Source organism: Mastigoproctus giganteus, chromosome 1 (genome assembly GCF_048544385.1).
Source record: "Mastigoproctus giganteus isolate SK-2022 chromosome 1, ASM4854438v1, whole genome shotgun sequence".
In the NCBI taxonomy this organism is placed as follows: Eukaryota; Metazoa; Arthropoda; class Arachnida; order Uropygi; family Thelyphonidae; genus Mastigoproctus; species Mastigoproctus giganteus.
Genome location: NC_143575.1, coordinates 269698571 through 269714872, shown reverse-complemented (window position 1 = coordinate 269714872; position 16302 = coordinate 269698571). Strand labels below are relative to the sequence as shown.

The 16302-nt window shown below is 39.2% G+C and overlaps 1 protein-coding gene across 1 annotated transcript in view; it reads left to right on the top strand.

The window, feature by feature from the left end:
* WDR79 (Telomerase Cajal body protein 1 homolog) overlaps positions 1-16302 on the top strand; it is a 106167-nt gene that overhangs the window by 22682 nt on the left and 67183 nt on the right. Inside the window, exon 3 of the mRNA XM_090386329.1 lies at positions 886-974. Coding sequence (XP_090242455.1) covers positions 886-974 — 89 coding nt within the window. The remainder of the gene's footprint in view (positions 1-885; positions 975-16302) is intronic.

Below are 16302 nucleotides of genomic sequence, written 5' to 3'. Positions count from 1 at the left end.
TTTTCAAAGGTGCTAATGCAGTTGTCATGGTATAGGCCTGTATAGGGTTGAGTTGTATAAGGACTTGAATGGTTTGAGCAAGCTCAATGCTGATGGGATTCTTCCTCTTGCTCAGATTACAAACCTGTGAGGGCATAAACTGAAATTGAGGAAAGACAGTTGTAGAATAGATGTGCGGAAGTTTGCCTTTAGCCAGCAGATGGTCGATTGCTGGAACAGATTTCCATCTGTTGTTGTGGAAGTTGACAGCTTAAATAAATTCAAGGCTGAACTAGGCAAACTTTTGGAGTGAATGGATGGGTGAAACTGGAAGGTATTTTTTTTTGGCTGATGCTATATAAGCTTGTTTTCTTTGCATCATGTTTCTACTTATGCTAACTGCATTAAATATTTAATTGTGTTGATATTTATTACTGAATTCCTCTTAGCATTACAAAAATGATTTGTATGCAAGGCAATGTTCCAAAATAAGTGTCTTCTCAAGAAAAACTCATGTTATGCACTGCCCTATGTACTATAACGCTTCTCGAATACTGCTATCGTGATGAAACCACCTGTCTCTAAATATCTTATTACATATCCAAAGACATCATGTATTCTGTTATTATAATTATCTCGGTACAGACTGTTAATTGATGTGCAGTATGATTTATGGATAACCTTGTATAAACTATCCATCTTCAGCTGCTTGCTTGGTATGAAATTTTGATTTCTGTCTCATGTATTTGGACTTGTGTAACTGATACTGGCAGTTATGTTTAGATATATACATATATATTTTTTTTTGTCAAATTAGAAATTATTTCTCCATAAAATACTTTAATTTTTTATGCATGTAGGATATTTACTTTTGAAAATATAATATAAATTTTGAACATATTTTAGACTTCAGCATTAACTATACCAGAAGGTGATCTGATCTACGATTACTGTTGGTATCCTTTCATGTCATCTTTAAATCCTGCAACTTGCTGGTAAGCTTGAGGTATTGCTGAGTATATCCAGTATTGAATAATATTTAAAATTCTCTGTCTTTTTGCTAATATTATAACAGCATTGTGCCATATTTAATATTAAATTTAGTATCTTGAACTTTTCACTGTTAGATTTTAATATTTATCCTTTTAAGCTATATAGTAGAGCATCAGTTATCCAGAATAATTAATGTCAGATCTCTTCCAGATTCCATATAATTGAATATATGGTAAAATTAAATAAATTCTGTTATAATGTACTAAGGTAAAAGAAAAAGACTTTAAATAGCGTGAAAAAAAATGAATTTATTTAATTAAAAATAATAATAACTTATACATAAAAATTTGCACATTTACATATGTATTATTCAGAAAGGTATTTTACTGCTAATTTTGTGTTCGATTGTTTTTTGTTTTTGTTTGTTCTGACTTTTTTTTTTTTTGCTGCAAAATCTCTCATTCCTTTATAATATCAATTTGATTATATTGCATTCTTCCTGATTTTCTACCCATTTCAGTGATGTTTCTTTTCATTGATATTTTATCGTAATAAAACAGAAAAATAATAAATCACAGTTTTGGGCCGATATTATTCTTATCAAATCTGGAGCTAAACTAAAGATAATATGAAATGAAGAGAACCAAATATGTCATGGGAAATTTGTGTTCATGGAAGCAAATGACTAACTATCAATCATGGTTTCCAAGAAAACCCATTAGTCCTAATCCAACATTTCACCAGATATATGATGTAAAAACACAGACAGAAATACTCCCTTAGCATAATAAACATTTGTCTCAAATACTACCATTAATAAAATAAAAGAAGAAAAATCAGCCTTTCAAATTATTCCAGTTAACTGACTTCCAGGTAACTGATGTTCTACTGTATTTTGATTTTTTTTTAAGCATTAGAACCACATAAATATAGTAAAGTAGTAATATTAGTATGAAAGTACTTTCAAAAAATATCTTTTGAGAGTACTATATATAATATTTAAAATTGAAATATTGAGTCAGACCAGTGTGACATAAGCATTGGGAAAATTAAAATGAGAATTGGAAACATTATAGTCCAAGTGAGAATGATGAGTATAATGAACAACTATACAAACATATAGAGTATTTCAGCAAATCAAAATCCCTTATCATGCTGTACGGCCACTGCGGCTGAGTGGTCACGCCCGAGGGTGTATAAGTACATATGCTTTAAATGTCCATGGTTCAAGTTCGTGTGACAGCTAAACTTCTCTGACTGTGTGGTCATCCTGGAATGTAAACAGAAAATTTATTTATTCATTTTAACTCTTCAAATATGCATTGGAACTTGTAGATTGGGCCATACACCCATAGCAGAACATTTTTGGATTTGCTCGATGATTTTTCTATATTAGTATTAGTATTAATAGTGGCAAATGATGCAAGAAAGCAAGCTTATACAGCATCAGCAAAAATAATAATAATAAAACACTTCCCATTTCACCTATCCATTCCCGCCAATAGTTTGGAGGGATGGATAGGTGAAATGGGAATCGTTTCTCTGCACTTACTGCGAACTGTCTTCACTAGCTGTTTCCTGCACATTACCGTAAATCCATTAAAACCCAAAAATGCCTGGAAATTCAGGTCAACAGAATTTCTATCTCTACGATGTCATCTAAAGGTAATACAGTAGACTCTCGATTTTCCGGGATACATGGTAAAAAACAAATCCCGGTTAATCCAAGAATACAAAACTCCCCGACATACGTAAGTGATACGTTCCAGGACTTCTTACTTCGTCAAGTTTTACGTAACTCGGGAATTACTAATAACATTATTGACAAATCTGAACTAGGCGCGATACTTGTTAAAGTTTGGCCATTTTTATACACCCTTATTAGTTTAATTTTCTGATCCAAATCGACGGCTTTCCTTTTGTTGGTAGATTTACTAGTAGCGCTGTCACTTATTCTCTTAGTCGGTACCATGATAACGGTCGAAATGAAATTTTCTGAAAAGAACTTCAAAGGTTAAGGGGGGAAACACATTATTATCACCTCAGGCGAACTCACATTTTACTAAAGTACATTTCTGTAGGTCACTGCATTTAAACAATTTGCACCTTCCGGGTTACTGGACTTTTCTGTTCGTGCATCTAATTATAAACGGGTAGTAAACTCGATCCTATTGCATTTGCGATAATACCGATAGCTAGAATTGTGTGGATTTTTACGTTATTATGGTGAAATGTGTACCCTTCACTGAAATCTTCAGTCATATATATAAAAAAAAAAAAAAAAAAAAAAAAAAACCATAAATAAATTGTAACAATCTTCTCTTCTTTCCTATTTTTTGCTTGTTACTCCGTGTCTCACTTGTGCAATTTGTGCGTGCTATGATCGTCATAGCACGCACAAAGAAACAACGGTGGATGACCCAGCACATACTAGACCTAATGGATGAACGGAGAATATTCAAAAACAACAACAACCGGGAAAAATACAAAGAAATACAACAAAAGATCAAACAGGAAATACGGAAGGCGAAGGAAAAATGGATGGAAGATCAGTGTGCAGAAATCGAAGACCTAATCAAGAAAAATGACAACTATAACCTGCACAAGAAGCTTAAAGAAGCTGGAAACATCTACAAACCGGCTCCTATCCCAAGTTTATATACGGACAACAATCAACCTATACTAAGCAAACAAGCCAAACTCGACACCTGGAAGAGCTATATATACAATCTGTTCGGCACCAACAGAAAACCGGCAGAAACGCAACAACAAACACAGGAAGACAATCTCCACATATTAACATCTGAAGTGGAACATGCCATCCGAATAACAAAGCCAGGCAAGGCCTGTGGACCTGATCAGATTCATGTGGAACTGCTGAAACAACTAGACTACAGCAACATCCAACAACTAACGAAATGGTTCAATCAAATCTACAACAACAACGACATTCCATCCGAATGGCTCCAATCCATCTTTGTGGCCCTACCAAAAAAGGCTACCAGCCGGAAATGCGAAGACTTCAGGCTGATCAGTCTAATGAGCCAGGTGCTAAAAGTCTTCCTCAAGGTGATTCAGCAAAGGATAAGATGTAAGTGCGAAAGTGCACTAGGAAACACACAGTTCGGATTCTGCAGGGGACTAGGCACCAGAGAAGCAATTTTCTGTTTACAAATATTGCTACAAAGGTGCTATGAACATCAAAAAGACGTGTATATATGTTTTATTGACTACGAGAAAGCCTTCGATTCAGTAGACCACGACCGCCTAATTGACCGACTGAGAAAACTTGGGCTTGAAAACAATGATATCAACTTTATTACAACTCTCTACTGGAATCAAACAGCCCGGCTTCGCTATGACAACGATCTGACAGACCCAATTCCAATAAAAAAAGGCGTCCGGCAAGGCTGTCCATTATCTCCCATTCTTTTTAACATCTATTCGGAAATGATCTTCGACCAAACACTGGCTGACAAGAACATCGGCATAAAAGTTAACGGACACTACATCAATAACTTAAGATATGCCGATGACACAGCACTAATAGCGGATTCAGAACAAGATTTACAGACCATCTTGAACGAAGTGGACATAGAAAGCCAAGCATGGGGGCTACGAATCAACAAAAAGAAAACAAAGGTGATGAAGGTCAGCAGGACTGCAAGCAAAATCACGATCAAACTAAACAACGAAAAATTAGAGCAAATACACCGCTTCAAGTATCTCGGAGTGCTCATTGATGACCAGCTGAACCATGAGGCCGAAATCAAAAGCAGAATTGAACAAGCCAGGCAGGCATTCACCAAATAGAGAACCCTCCTCACCGACAGAAGCTTGAACATCGTGCTCAAATTACGCACATTGAAATGCTACATCTGGCCAATACTGCTCTACGGTGTAGAAACCTGGACTCTAACATCAGCCACTGCAAAAAAGCTCCAGGCCTTCGAAATGTGGCTCTACCGAAGAATGCTGAAAATTCCGTGGACAGCCAAGATAACCAACGCACAGGTCCTGCAGGACATGCACACGGAACGGGACCTGCTCAAAACCATCATCAGCAGGAAATGCAAATACCTAGGTCACATCGCTAGGAACCAACAAAAATATCACCTACTACCACTCATCCTGGAGGGAAAGATCGAAGGCAAGAAACGCCCAGGCAGACCGAAAATGGCATGGCTAGATAACATCAACACCTGGCTTCACATGACAACAGCACAAATTCTACACGCAGCGCTAGACAGAGAACAATATCAAAACGAAGTCGCAAACGCCATTCGGCAGCATTAAAGAAGAAGAAGAAGAAGATGATCGTCATTATTGATTGCTTATTTTATTTATTTATTATTTTTATTTTAAATTTTACAATCCTAAAAAAAAAAAAAAAATTGGGCGAAAAAAATTTATGTAAATCCATAGTTGCGTAAGTCAGGGACTTACTGTATCGAAAAATGTTCAGCAACCTACGTAAAAAATATGGCGATAGATAAAAAACGAAAAAACCACGTACTACTCGCGTGGCCAATACGATGCGCCTTTATAATTGAAAACGCAACTCTTTTTAATTGAGAACACAATTAAAATTTGCGTTCTCAATTAAATTGAAAACGCAATTTTGATTTTAATTTAATTTATTTGATTTAAAAAAAAATTACTATAAAAAAATTCTGATATCCCTGACATAAATAATGAAACAAAATTTGTCATTTTGTGCTGCAACGGAACATAACAATCGACGCGACGCACTAAAAAAAATTAAACATTTGTCTCTCTTTTTTTTTCTTCTTGTTTTTTGAACGGTGTGTGTGAAGACAGCGGGGGTTGCAAGACAATTGGTACACTAATCTCCCAATGATGACTTATAATGCCGCTTGTCGCTTATTTACGACTTGCAAAATATCTGTTTAATACCTATTCTAGTTATTACTTGAATTTTATGATTTCCAGTTGCTTTTAAAAAAAAATTTTTTTTTTTTATTTGGTGTCTTGAAGTGTCCCGGTTAATCGAAAGTCTGCTGTACTTTAGAACATGGTGCCCCTGGGCGTGGCCAACGAACTATCGAAGTGAAGGAGATGTTTGCTCCACCTATCACGTGACCCGTCACAGACAGAAGATCACGTGACACACAACCTGACGTGTACACAAATCAATCACACTCTTACAACCAGCATTTTGCAAAAGATACATTTTCCCAGTCACTTGCTCCATTACTGCTGAACTGAGAACAAACACAAGGAAGCAAACGAATCACAGCAGCAGCACAAAGAAACAAAAGCAACCAAAGAAAAACTCACGGCACCAGCACGAGGACATCCACACCGAACCACGGCAAACAAAAACTAACGAACTACTCGCTAAACTTACAAGCAAATAATCAAAAATATCAACATGTTGTACTCAGGAGCCTATGGCAGATATAAGTTAATCTGTAATCAGGTCACAAAGGAGGTTCGGCAGGCGAAGGCAGATTACGAGAAATCCTTGGCAAAAGATGCTAAGAAAAACAGCAAGGATTTCTTTACTTATATAAACTCTAAAAGGAAGGGGATGAATCTGATTGGTCCACTTGACATCGATAGTTTGACTGTTGATGATCCTGCTCAGATAGCAAACAAACTGAAGAATTATTAAGGTTTGAAAATGGCAGAAGGTTATCAAATTGTAGCAGGATACTTAATGATTTTGTAATAACTAAGAGCAAAGTTGAAGAGAAACTGTTGAAGTTAAACGTAAGAAAAGCACCTGGGATCTATCCAGTTATATTAAAGGAGGCGGCAAAGCAACTAAGCAAACCCTTAGCCATAATTATGAGAGCATCCTTGGACTCAGGGGAGGTTCCCACGGACTGGAGATGTGCAAATGTATCCCCAATTCACAAAGGGGGATCGAAGGGTGACACGAGTAATTACAGACCAGTTAGTTTAACTTCTGTTCCGGGTAAAATAATGGAGTCGCTGGTTAAAGATGCATTGCAGGATCATCTAGACAAGACTGCAGCAATAATTGAGACACAGCATGGGTTTGTTAAGGGAAAGTCTTGTCTGACAAATTTGATAGGATATTATGATGTGGTTACAAAGGAACTGGATGCAAAAAATAATTTTGATATCATATATTTGGATTTCAGGAAAGCTTTTGATACTGTTGCGCATGGAAGACTATTGTACAAATTGGAGCAGAATGGTATTAAGGGTAAGTTGCTACAATGGATAAAAGGATGGTTAAGTGCGAGAAGACAGAGGGTGGTAATCAATGGGTGCTGCTCTTCTTGGACTAATGTTATTAGTGGAGTCCCACAGGATTCGGTGTTGGGTCCACTGTTGTTTTGTATATTTATCAATGATATTGATGAAGGTATATCAGGCTTAATGTCGAAGTTTGCAGATGATACAAAGGTTGGCAGGGTTGTTAATAACAGTAATGGCAGTGTGCTACTGCAACAGGATCTAGATAATTGGGGCAGATGGGCTAAGAAGTGGCAACTGAAGTTTAACCTTGACAAATGCAAAGTACTGCATATGGGTAGAAGTAACCCCAGAGAAACGTACACTGTGTGGTACTACACTTAAGGTGGTAGAAAATGAAAAAGACCTGGGAGTAATTGTGCAGGCAGATATGAAGTTTTCTGAGCAATGCAGAAAGGCTGCCAGGGCAGGTCATGGGGTTTTGTCAATGATATATAGGAATTTTGCTAGCAGGGAAAAGGAGGTGATTATCCCTCTGTGTAAGGCAATGGTCAGGCCACGCCTTGAGTACTGCGTACAGGTCTGGAGGCCTCATTTTAGGAAGGATGTAGATTTACTTGAGCGTGTACAGAGAAGGGCAACAAGATTGGTGAGGGGAATGAAGGGATCCTCTTATCAAGAGAGGCTTAAGTTCTGCAAATTGCAGTGGCTAGAGACTAGGCACCTGCGCGGTGATCTTATTGAGGTGTATAAGGCCTTGAATGGGTTCAGCACGCTGAATTCTGATGGGATCCTTCCACTTGTTCAGATTACGAACCTAAGGGGGCATAAATTCGAATTAAGAAAGGACAATTGTAGAATAGATGTGCGGAAATTTTCCTTTAGCCAGCGGGTGGTTAATTGCTGGAACAAACTTCCATCTGTCGTTGTGGAAGTTGATAGTTTTAATAAATTTAAGGTGGAACTGGACAGGCATTTGGAGGGAATGGTGCGATTTTTTTTTTTTTTTTTTTGCCTGATTGCGCATAAGCTCATACATTTGCTTTCTTGCATCACATGCCACTACTACTACTACTACTTCCCCTTAACAAACTATATCATTTTCTATATCAACATGTTGGACTTCCCCTTGACAAACCCATGCTGTGTACGAACTATAATCGATGTGTTGTCTAGATGATCCTGCAGTGCTTCTTCAACCAGTGCCTCCATTAATTTCCCCGGAACGGAAGTTAAACTCACAGGTCTGTAATTACTTGTGTCACCCTTTGATCTCTTTTGTGAATTGGGGTCACATTTGCATCTCCAGTCCATGGGTACCTCCCCTGAGTCCAAGGAAGCTTTCATAATTATGGCTAAGGGTTTGCTTACTTCCTTTGCTGCCTCCTTTAATATAACTGGATAGATATCCACCCCAGGTGCCTTTTTATGTTTCTCTTCAACAATTTCTCCTCCACTTTGCTCTCAGTTATAAAAAAATTATTTAACTCACTACCATGAGAATAACTCCTCATGTGTAATAACTGAATAACTCCTCATGTGTAAATGTAGATGCAAAACACTCATTCAGTTTGTTAGCTACCTGAGCAGGATCATCAACAGTTGAACAGTCGATATCAAGTGGACCAATCTGATTCATTCCCTTCCTTCTAGAGTTTATATAAGTAAAGAACTGTTTGCTGTGTTTCTTTGCATCCTTTGCTAAAGATTTCTTATAATCTGACTTAACCTGCCTAACCTCCTTTGTGACTTGATTACAGACCAGCTTATATCTTCCATAGGCTTCTGTGTCACCTGTTAATTTATACCTATCCCATGCATTTTTCTTCTCTACCATATGTCTCATTAGTTCATGACATCAATTTAGGCCTAAACCTTGAACAATATTTCTTAGTTGGTATGAAAAGCCTAGCAGCTTCCAAGATTAATTCTTTGAATGCTTCCCATTTAGTTGCTTTTGGTAACATCATCAGTTGGTCTCACTGTATAGACTTTAAAAACTGTCTCAGACCTCCGTAGTTTCTTGTGCCTTAGTTTGTAATCTTTTGGAGGCATAGTAAAATGAATAGAGAATGAAATTTTCATAGTATTAAATGATGCTAAAACTAGGGACCATAAATTAAACTAAACGGGAAGTGTTATAGGCTAGATTGTAGGAAGTTTTATTTTAGCCAAAAAGTTGTTAATCATTGGAATATGTTATTGATATTTCTAAAACTTTTTTGTCATGTTTGGCACAAAGGCCTTCTCAACAAGGTTCCATCTTTTGGTTTTCTTTCAGCTTTTTTTTTTTTTTTTCAGTTAGGTAACCAGTTTTCTTTGAGACTGCAGATGATAGCTAATATGGCTATCTGCCTTTTCACTTCACAACTAATGTTGGTGTTCCCCAGAGTTCAGTTCTTCTTTTCCTTTTGTATATTAATGACCAGCCGACCGGGCTAGCTGGGTAGGTAAAGTGCCTGCCTGGCAACCCAAAGGTCGCGGGTTCGATTCCCGCCCCTCGGGCTTGGATCAAAGTACTGCAAAAAAAAACCGTGGGTGGTGCATTATGGCCACAGAAGCCTATGCACCAACACCTACCAAAAAAAAAAATATATTAATGACCATCTTCCACTGCCAGGACATCACATGAATAGTTTTGCTGATGATAGCACACTACATTCTACCTCTAAGTTTTAGAATTTATTGCTTACTCTGCATCAAAAAAACTGGGTTTTCTTTTTTCTCTTAGCATTTCTTTTCTTCTGGATTCCTACAAACTGTACAAATCTGAAATCCACCCTAGCATGGAACATTGTTCCCACATCTGGGACGGTACTCTCAAAACCTGTTCCAAGCTCTTATACCCTGTTCAAAAGAGGATAGCCAGGTTAATTAATGATCTATCTCCTAGAAAGTCTTTCCACTCTCTGTGTGATAGAAATTCAGTTTCTGCTATATGCATTTTCTATAGCTATTTCCATGAGCACTGTTCTTCTGAATTGGAATCTGTGATTCCATTGCTCTCTTCCAAACCAGGCCAAGAACTGGTGCTTCAACTGATCCTCCTCTTCATTTATCCATTCTTCTTCTTCTGTTCTTTGGAACAACTTTCCTTCATGTATATTTCCCAAAAATTCAAGTCTGATCTCAGCAGGTGTCTTCTGTCCTCTAAGCTTTCAACCCATACCAGTAATAAAGTACTAAAGTGTAATAATAAAGAGAGAGGGGGAAAAAAGCCCCAGTTTATGAGAAGCCAAAGGCAACCTACTTTTCTTCTAAATCTTAAGCTTTGAGAAAGCTTATTCTCAAAATTCTGGCAGTGTCTCAGATTTTTAAATATATAGTGGATTTGTGTTTTCAAATGATGCTGTACAATTTAAGAAGATGTTTAAAAATATATATTGTGTACTTGTACTTTAGAGGATCTGATTAAGGTTTATAATCTCTTGGAGGGATATTAAAATGAATAGAGAATAAAATTTTCATAGTATTAAATGATGCTAAAACCAGGGACCATAAATTAAACTAAAGGGGAAGTGTTATAGACTGGACTGTAGGAAGTTTTACTTTAGCCAATAAGTTGTTAATCATTGGAATATGCTGCCTCCATTCCCCTCACTCTCCTAGTGTAACAAAATCTTGACTTTCTTGTACCTATATGTCTCCTTAATACTAATACTTTGTTAGCATTATTAGCAGTTTATCTAATAAGATGTAACACCATACCTATGCATGTAAATTATAATATAAGTTATTGAAGAAAAGCTATAAAAATGTCACGAAATATATGGCTGTTCCAAATTTAATTATTATCATTATCAGCCATATGGTGCCTGAGACTTTTGCTGCACCAGGCACAAAAAAAAAAAAAAATATTCTGAGTTACCCTGAGAGAGAGAGAGAGAGAGAGAGAGAGAGAGAGAGAGAGAGAGAGAGAGAGAGAGAGAGAGATCACCAAGTAAGAGAAGAATGATGATATCTAGCTCAAGAAGAATGATGATATCCACTTGAACCTTCAAAAGCCTGAGTGTGCCAAGCCCATACCCACCAGGTGTGAGCCCCTGGGATTAATTTTAATGTAAATTCTTCAAAATTCCAAAAAAAAAAATATATATATATATATATATATACATATACACACACCAGATGGTTATAAAATAAGCTTCCCTCTTAAGGAGACCCAAGTGTCAAAACGGTTAGAGTTAGCGCTGTGAAAATTGGTGGGTATGTAATTTAGGGAATGGGGAAGCAATTTGTAGAAGAAAAAATCAGTTCAACTTTCTGCCGCCCACCAGGTGAAATATGGCACTGCACATATATAAAAGTTGTCATTTACTTCAAGACATGCTGCTTACGCAAATGACATCCTGTTAGATAAAAGCAGGAAGGCCAGTGCCACCATCAGTAACCATTATGGCTCTTATCAAAAAGGAACGTGCTCTTTTAGTAAAACTGTTCTACCAGAATAATAGTAACACTAATGCAGCACTACGTGAATATCAGAAACTTAAAGGTTTGCATAAAGGGCCTTTGATGTCAGTGGGGCTTCGAAAACTAATAAAGAAATTTGAAGCGACTGGGGAGTTAGGTGTAATTCCCGGCAGGGGACCACCACGTATCGGAACAGAGGTAACGGATGAAGTGGCGGTTGCAATGGCCTCCAGGTCAGAATGTGAAACACTACCAGTCAGTAGTGCCGGAGGAGTGTCAAGAGACTGGAACCTTCTTTGTTCTACTGTATGTAAAGTGCTTCAAATAATTTCACGCTGGTTTCCGTACAAGATTCATGTAGTGCAAGAACCAAAGTCTTATGATCAGCAACAACTAATAGACTTTGCTCTACGATTTCTGGTTCGCATGGAACTTGATGATACATGGGCTCGAATGATCTTGTGGTCTGATGAGGCACATTTCACTCTTCATGGGGCTGTAAATGCACTAAACTGTAAATACACTAAATATGGGGAACTTCTCGTCCATCTACTGTGCATGAAAGACCACTACAAAGTCCATGTGTTACAGTATTATTATTATTATTGTTACCAGCCATATAGTGCAAGGAAGCCTGAGGCTTATTCTGCACCAGCTAAAAAATAATTTCCGAGTTACCCTGAGAGAGAGAGAGAGAGAGAGAGAGAGAGAGAGAAAGAGAAAAAGAAAGAGTGTCGGAAGTAGAAGGGAATCATCAAGAAAGAGAAGAATGATGATATCCAGTTCAGGACCCTGGGTGTGCCAAGCATATGGTGTGGATTCACAGCAGAGTTTATAATCAGACTATTTTCCTTTGAAGAGTCTGCACTTCATGGCCCCATAAGGTGTACGGTAACTAGCGCATGGCACTGCGCTCTTCTAAGAGATCACATTATTCCTACTCTGCAAGAAAGGGCAATGCTTGGAGACCGTAACGTTCATGCAAAATGGTGCCCCTCTCCACATTGGTTGACAAGTGAAGGAACTGCTCTGTTCGACATTCGGAAATTATCGCATCATTTAGCATTAGCATTAGTTGAGGCATATGATGCAAGAAAGCAAGCTTATACAGCATCAGCCAAAAAAAAAAAAAAAACCTTCCCATTTCACCCATCTGGTTACTCCAAATGTTTGTCTAGTCCAGCCTTAAATTTATTTAAGCTATCAATTTCCACAATAACAGATGGAAGTCTGTTCCAGCAATCGACTACCTGCTGGCTAGGGCAAACTTCCACACATCTATTCTACAACTGGTTTTCCTCAATTTGAATCTATGCCCCCTCAGGTTCTTAATCTGAGCAGGCAGAAGTATACCATCAGCATTGAGCCTGTTCAAACCATTCAAGGCCTTATACACCTTGCAGGTGCCTAGTCTCCAGATGCTGCAACTTGCAGAACTTAAGCCTTTTTTCATAAGCACACCCCTTTGTTCCTCACACCAACCTTGTCGCCCTTCTCTGTACTCCTTATAGCAACTCTACATCCTTCCAAAATGAGGCCTCCAGACCTGTATACAGTACTCAAGGTGCAGCTTGACCATTGCCTAATACAAAGTTATCATCATCTTCTTGTCTCTGTTACCAGAATTCCTATATATCATTGACAAAACAATATGACCTGCTCTGGCAGCCTGTATGCACTGCTCAGAGAACTTCATATCTGAATGCACAATTACCTCCAGGTCTTTTTCATTCTCCCCTACCCTGAGTGTAATACCCCACAGTTGGTACATTTCTCTTGAGTTACTGCTACCCATATGGGGTACTTTGCATTTGTTAATGTTAAACTTCAGTTGCCACTTCTCAGCCTATCTGCCTAACTTTTCTTGATCCTGTTACAGTAACATACTGTCTTTACTGTCATTAACAACCCTGCCAACCTTTGTATCATCTGCAAACTTGGACATTAATCCTGATATACCTTCATCGATATCGTTGATAAATACACAAAACAACAACGGACCCAGCACTGAACCCTGGGGGACTCCGCTAATAACATTAGTCCACAAAGAGCAGTGTCCATTTATTACCACTCTCTGCCGTTTCCCACTCAACCATCCCTTTATCCATTGCAGTAACTTGCCCTTAATGCCATACCACTCCAATTTGTACAGGAGCCCCTCGTTATAATGTGGTTCGCTATAACGCTGTTCTTAAATTATAACCTGTATCTCACTATAACGGCGTCAAAACTCACTGTAATGCTATTTTACTAGCATACAGATTGAATTTTTGGCAAATCCTGCTTCAGTCCAGTCTGTTTTTAAGCCTTTTTTTTTTTTTTTTTTTTTTGGCAAAAGGAGAAAATAGCCACCATGAAATTAACTTCAGTAATTATTTTTATAATTTCTATGTACAAAATTGAAACTTTCAATATGCTCTTATTTTCTTGGTGTGGATAGTTTCAAGGGAGAAATTCTTTTTTAGTACACAAGCTGAAAAAATTTACCCTCCAGTGTCATATACTGTTACGATGTCTGCATTTTCTGTTCTGACCTGTAATAGAAAGATACTGTATACCCTATCGAAAAATAGATTTACTCCCTATCTCTTCTTTTGTTTTACTTTAGGAACTATAACTTGTGAAATGTTTTTCACACAATCAATCCCATGAGTGCTAAATGCAGTGCTGTTTCTTGTACAGTATTCTCTTGTCTTCTGAACTCCTCTGACCTTGTGGTCACCTGAAGTCGTCGTCTTCTTCTTCTTGGTCCTTAGCTGGCAGCTGGGGGAGGCGGTTGGCCACGCAACCAGTATGCTGCTGTAGGTGCCGCAGGGTTTCGGACTTGCTCTGTGATGTTCTTCCATACTTTACGATCCATGGCGTCAGTCTTGGCCTGGTTAAGGTCGAGACGTCGGCTCTTCAAGTCAATTTCCACTTGTTTGGCCCACGTTTTCCTAGGTGCGGTCCGTTGGATGCTCCATTGGATGGGTCGTTGTCTCCAAAGGAGTGTGGATGGTATTCTGTTCGTGCCCATTCTACATACGTGGCCAAACCATCTAAGCCTTCGCTTCTGGATTTGGTCGGCAATGGTTGGTTGCTGTTGGCATCTGGTGCAGATGGTATCATTAGTGATGCGGTCACGAAGTGAGATGCCCAAAATCTGCCGCAGGCATCACATTTGGAATACCTCAAGTTCGTTTAAATCTAGCTTGAGACAAATCCATGTTTCTGATCCGTAAAGGAGAATGGGCAGAATCAAAATCCGGAAGAGTCGGATTTTAGTCTTTGAGGAAATGTTGGTCCTCTTCCACAGACACCATTTGAGTGAGGCGAACGCAGTGGCCACCTGTCCAATTCTGCTGTGGATTTCCATGGTGGATGCAACTTTCTTCTCCTGGACCAGCGACCCAAGGTATTTAAAGTCCTGCACTTGCTCGATCTGGACGCCTTTGAGATAGATTGTGGCTTGCGACCCATCTGTTGTCAGGGCCTTTGTCTTATCAGCATTGATCTTCAAACCGTATGGCCGGGCAATGCGGGCAATGTCGTCCGTGGATGTCCGTGGCTTCAGAGTCGTTACCAGCAAAGATAGCACTATCATCGGCAAACATCAGGTCAGTCACATAGTGATCCTTGTCATATTGTATGCCCCGTCTGTTTCTGAATGCTTGCCTCATAACGGAGTTGACCACGATGTTGAAAAGCAACGGGGAGGCGACATCCCCTTGGCGGACTCCAGTTTGGATGGTAAATTCCTCGGATAAATCGTTCTGGATGTGCACCTGGCTGGTTAAACTGTTGTATGCAGTTATGCAGTTTGGAGGAGTGTGATGACTTTTCGAGGTTCACGTTCGACCTCTAGTAGTTTCCATAAGGCAGGCCGATGGACACAGTCGAAAGCAGATTTAAAGTCAATGAAAACAATGATGGTTCGCTGTCCATACCGGATCCTCTCCTCCATCAGCTGACGGATGGCAAAGATTTGATCACAGCATCCTCGCTCGATCCTCGCTCGGGTCTAAATCCCGCCTGTTCTTCTCGACTGGTTTGCTCGCGATGTTTTTGCAGCCTTGACTGGATGATCTTCATAAAGACCTTTCCGATGATGGAAAGGAGGCTGATGCCATGGTAGTTCTTGCAATCCCGGTTATCACCTTTCTTGTGGATCGGTACGATAATGGCTTTCCTCCATGTTAGCGGAATTGTTCAGTGCACCAGATGGTTTTGAGGAGTGAGTGTAGTCGGCGAAGCAGTACATCTCCCCCGGCTTTGATCGCTTCTGTGGTGACTTGGTCCACTCCTGGTGCCCTGCCATTCTTTAGAGATTGTATGGCTGCTTTCACTTCTTCTACCGTAGGCTCAACATCGACCATGGAGACTTCAGGGGGATCGATCGATAGTGCGGCTTCTGGCGGTCCCTGAGGTGGGTCGTAATTATACAATGCTTTGAAGAATTCACTCCACCGTTGCAGGCGTTCGGACGGTGATCGCACGAAGGTCCCATCAGCATTCTTGATGTTGTCACTAGTCAATTTGGTCTTTCCACTCAGACATCTGAGGGTGCAGTAGAGAGTGCGGTACTCGTTCTTGGATGCCGCCACTTCAAGATCGTCTGCCACTTGGTTCCAGTATGCTTCTCTTTCCGCTGTCATCCTCTGTCGGACTTCTCGGTTGAGCTGCTGGTACCATTCAAAGTCAACCAACTTTGCCTGTTTCCGTTTGTCCACGAGGTCGAGGCACTCG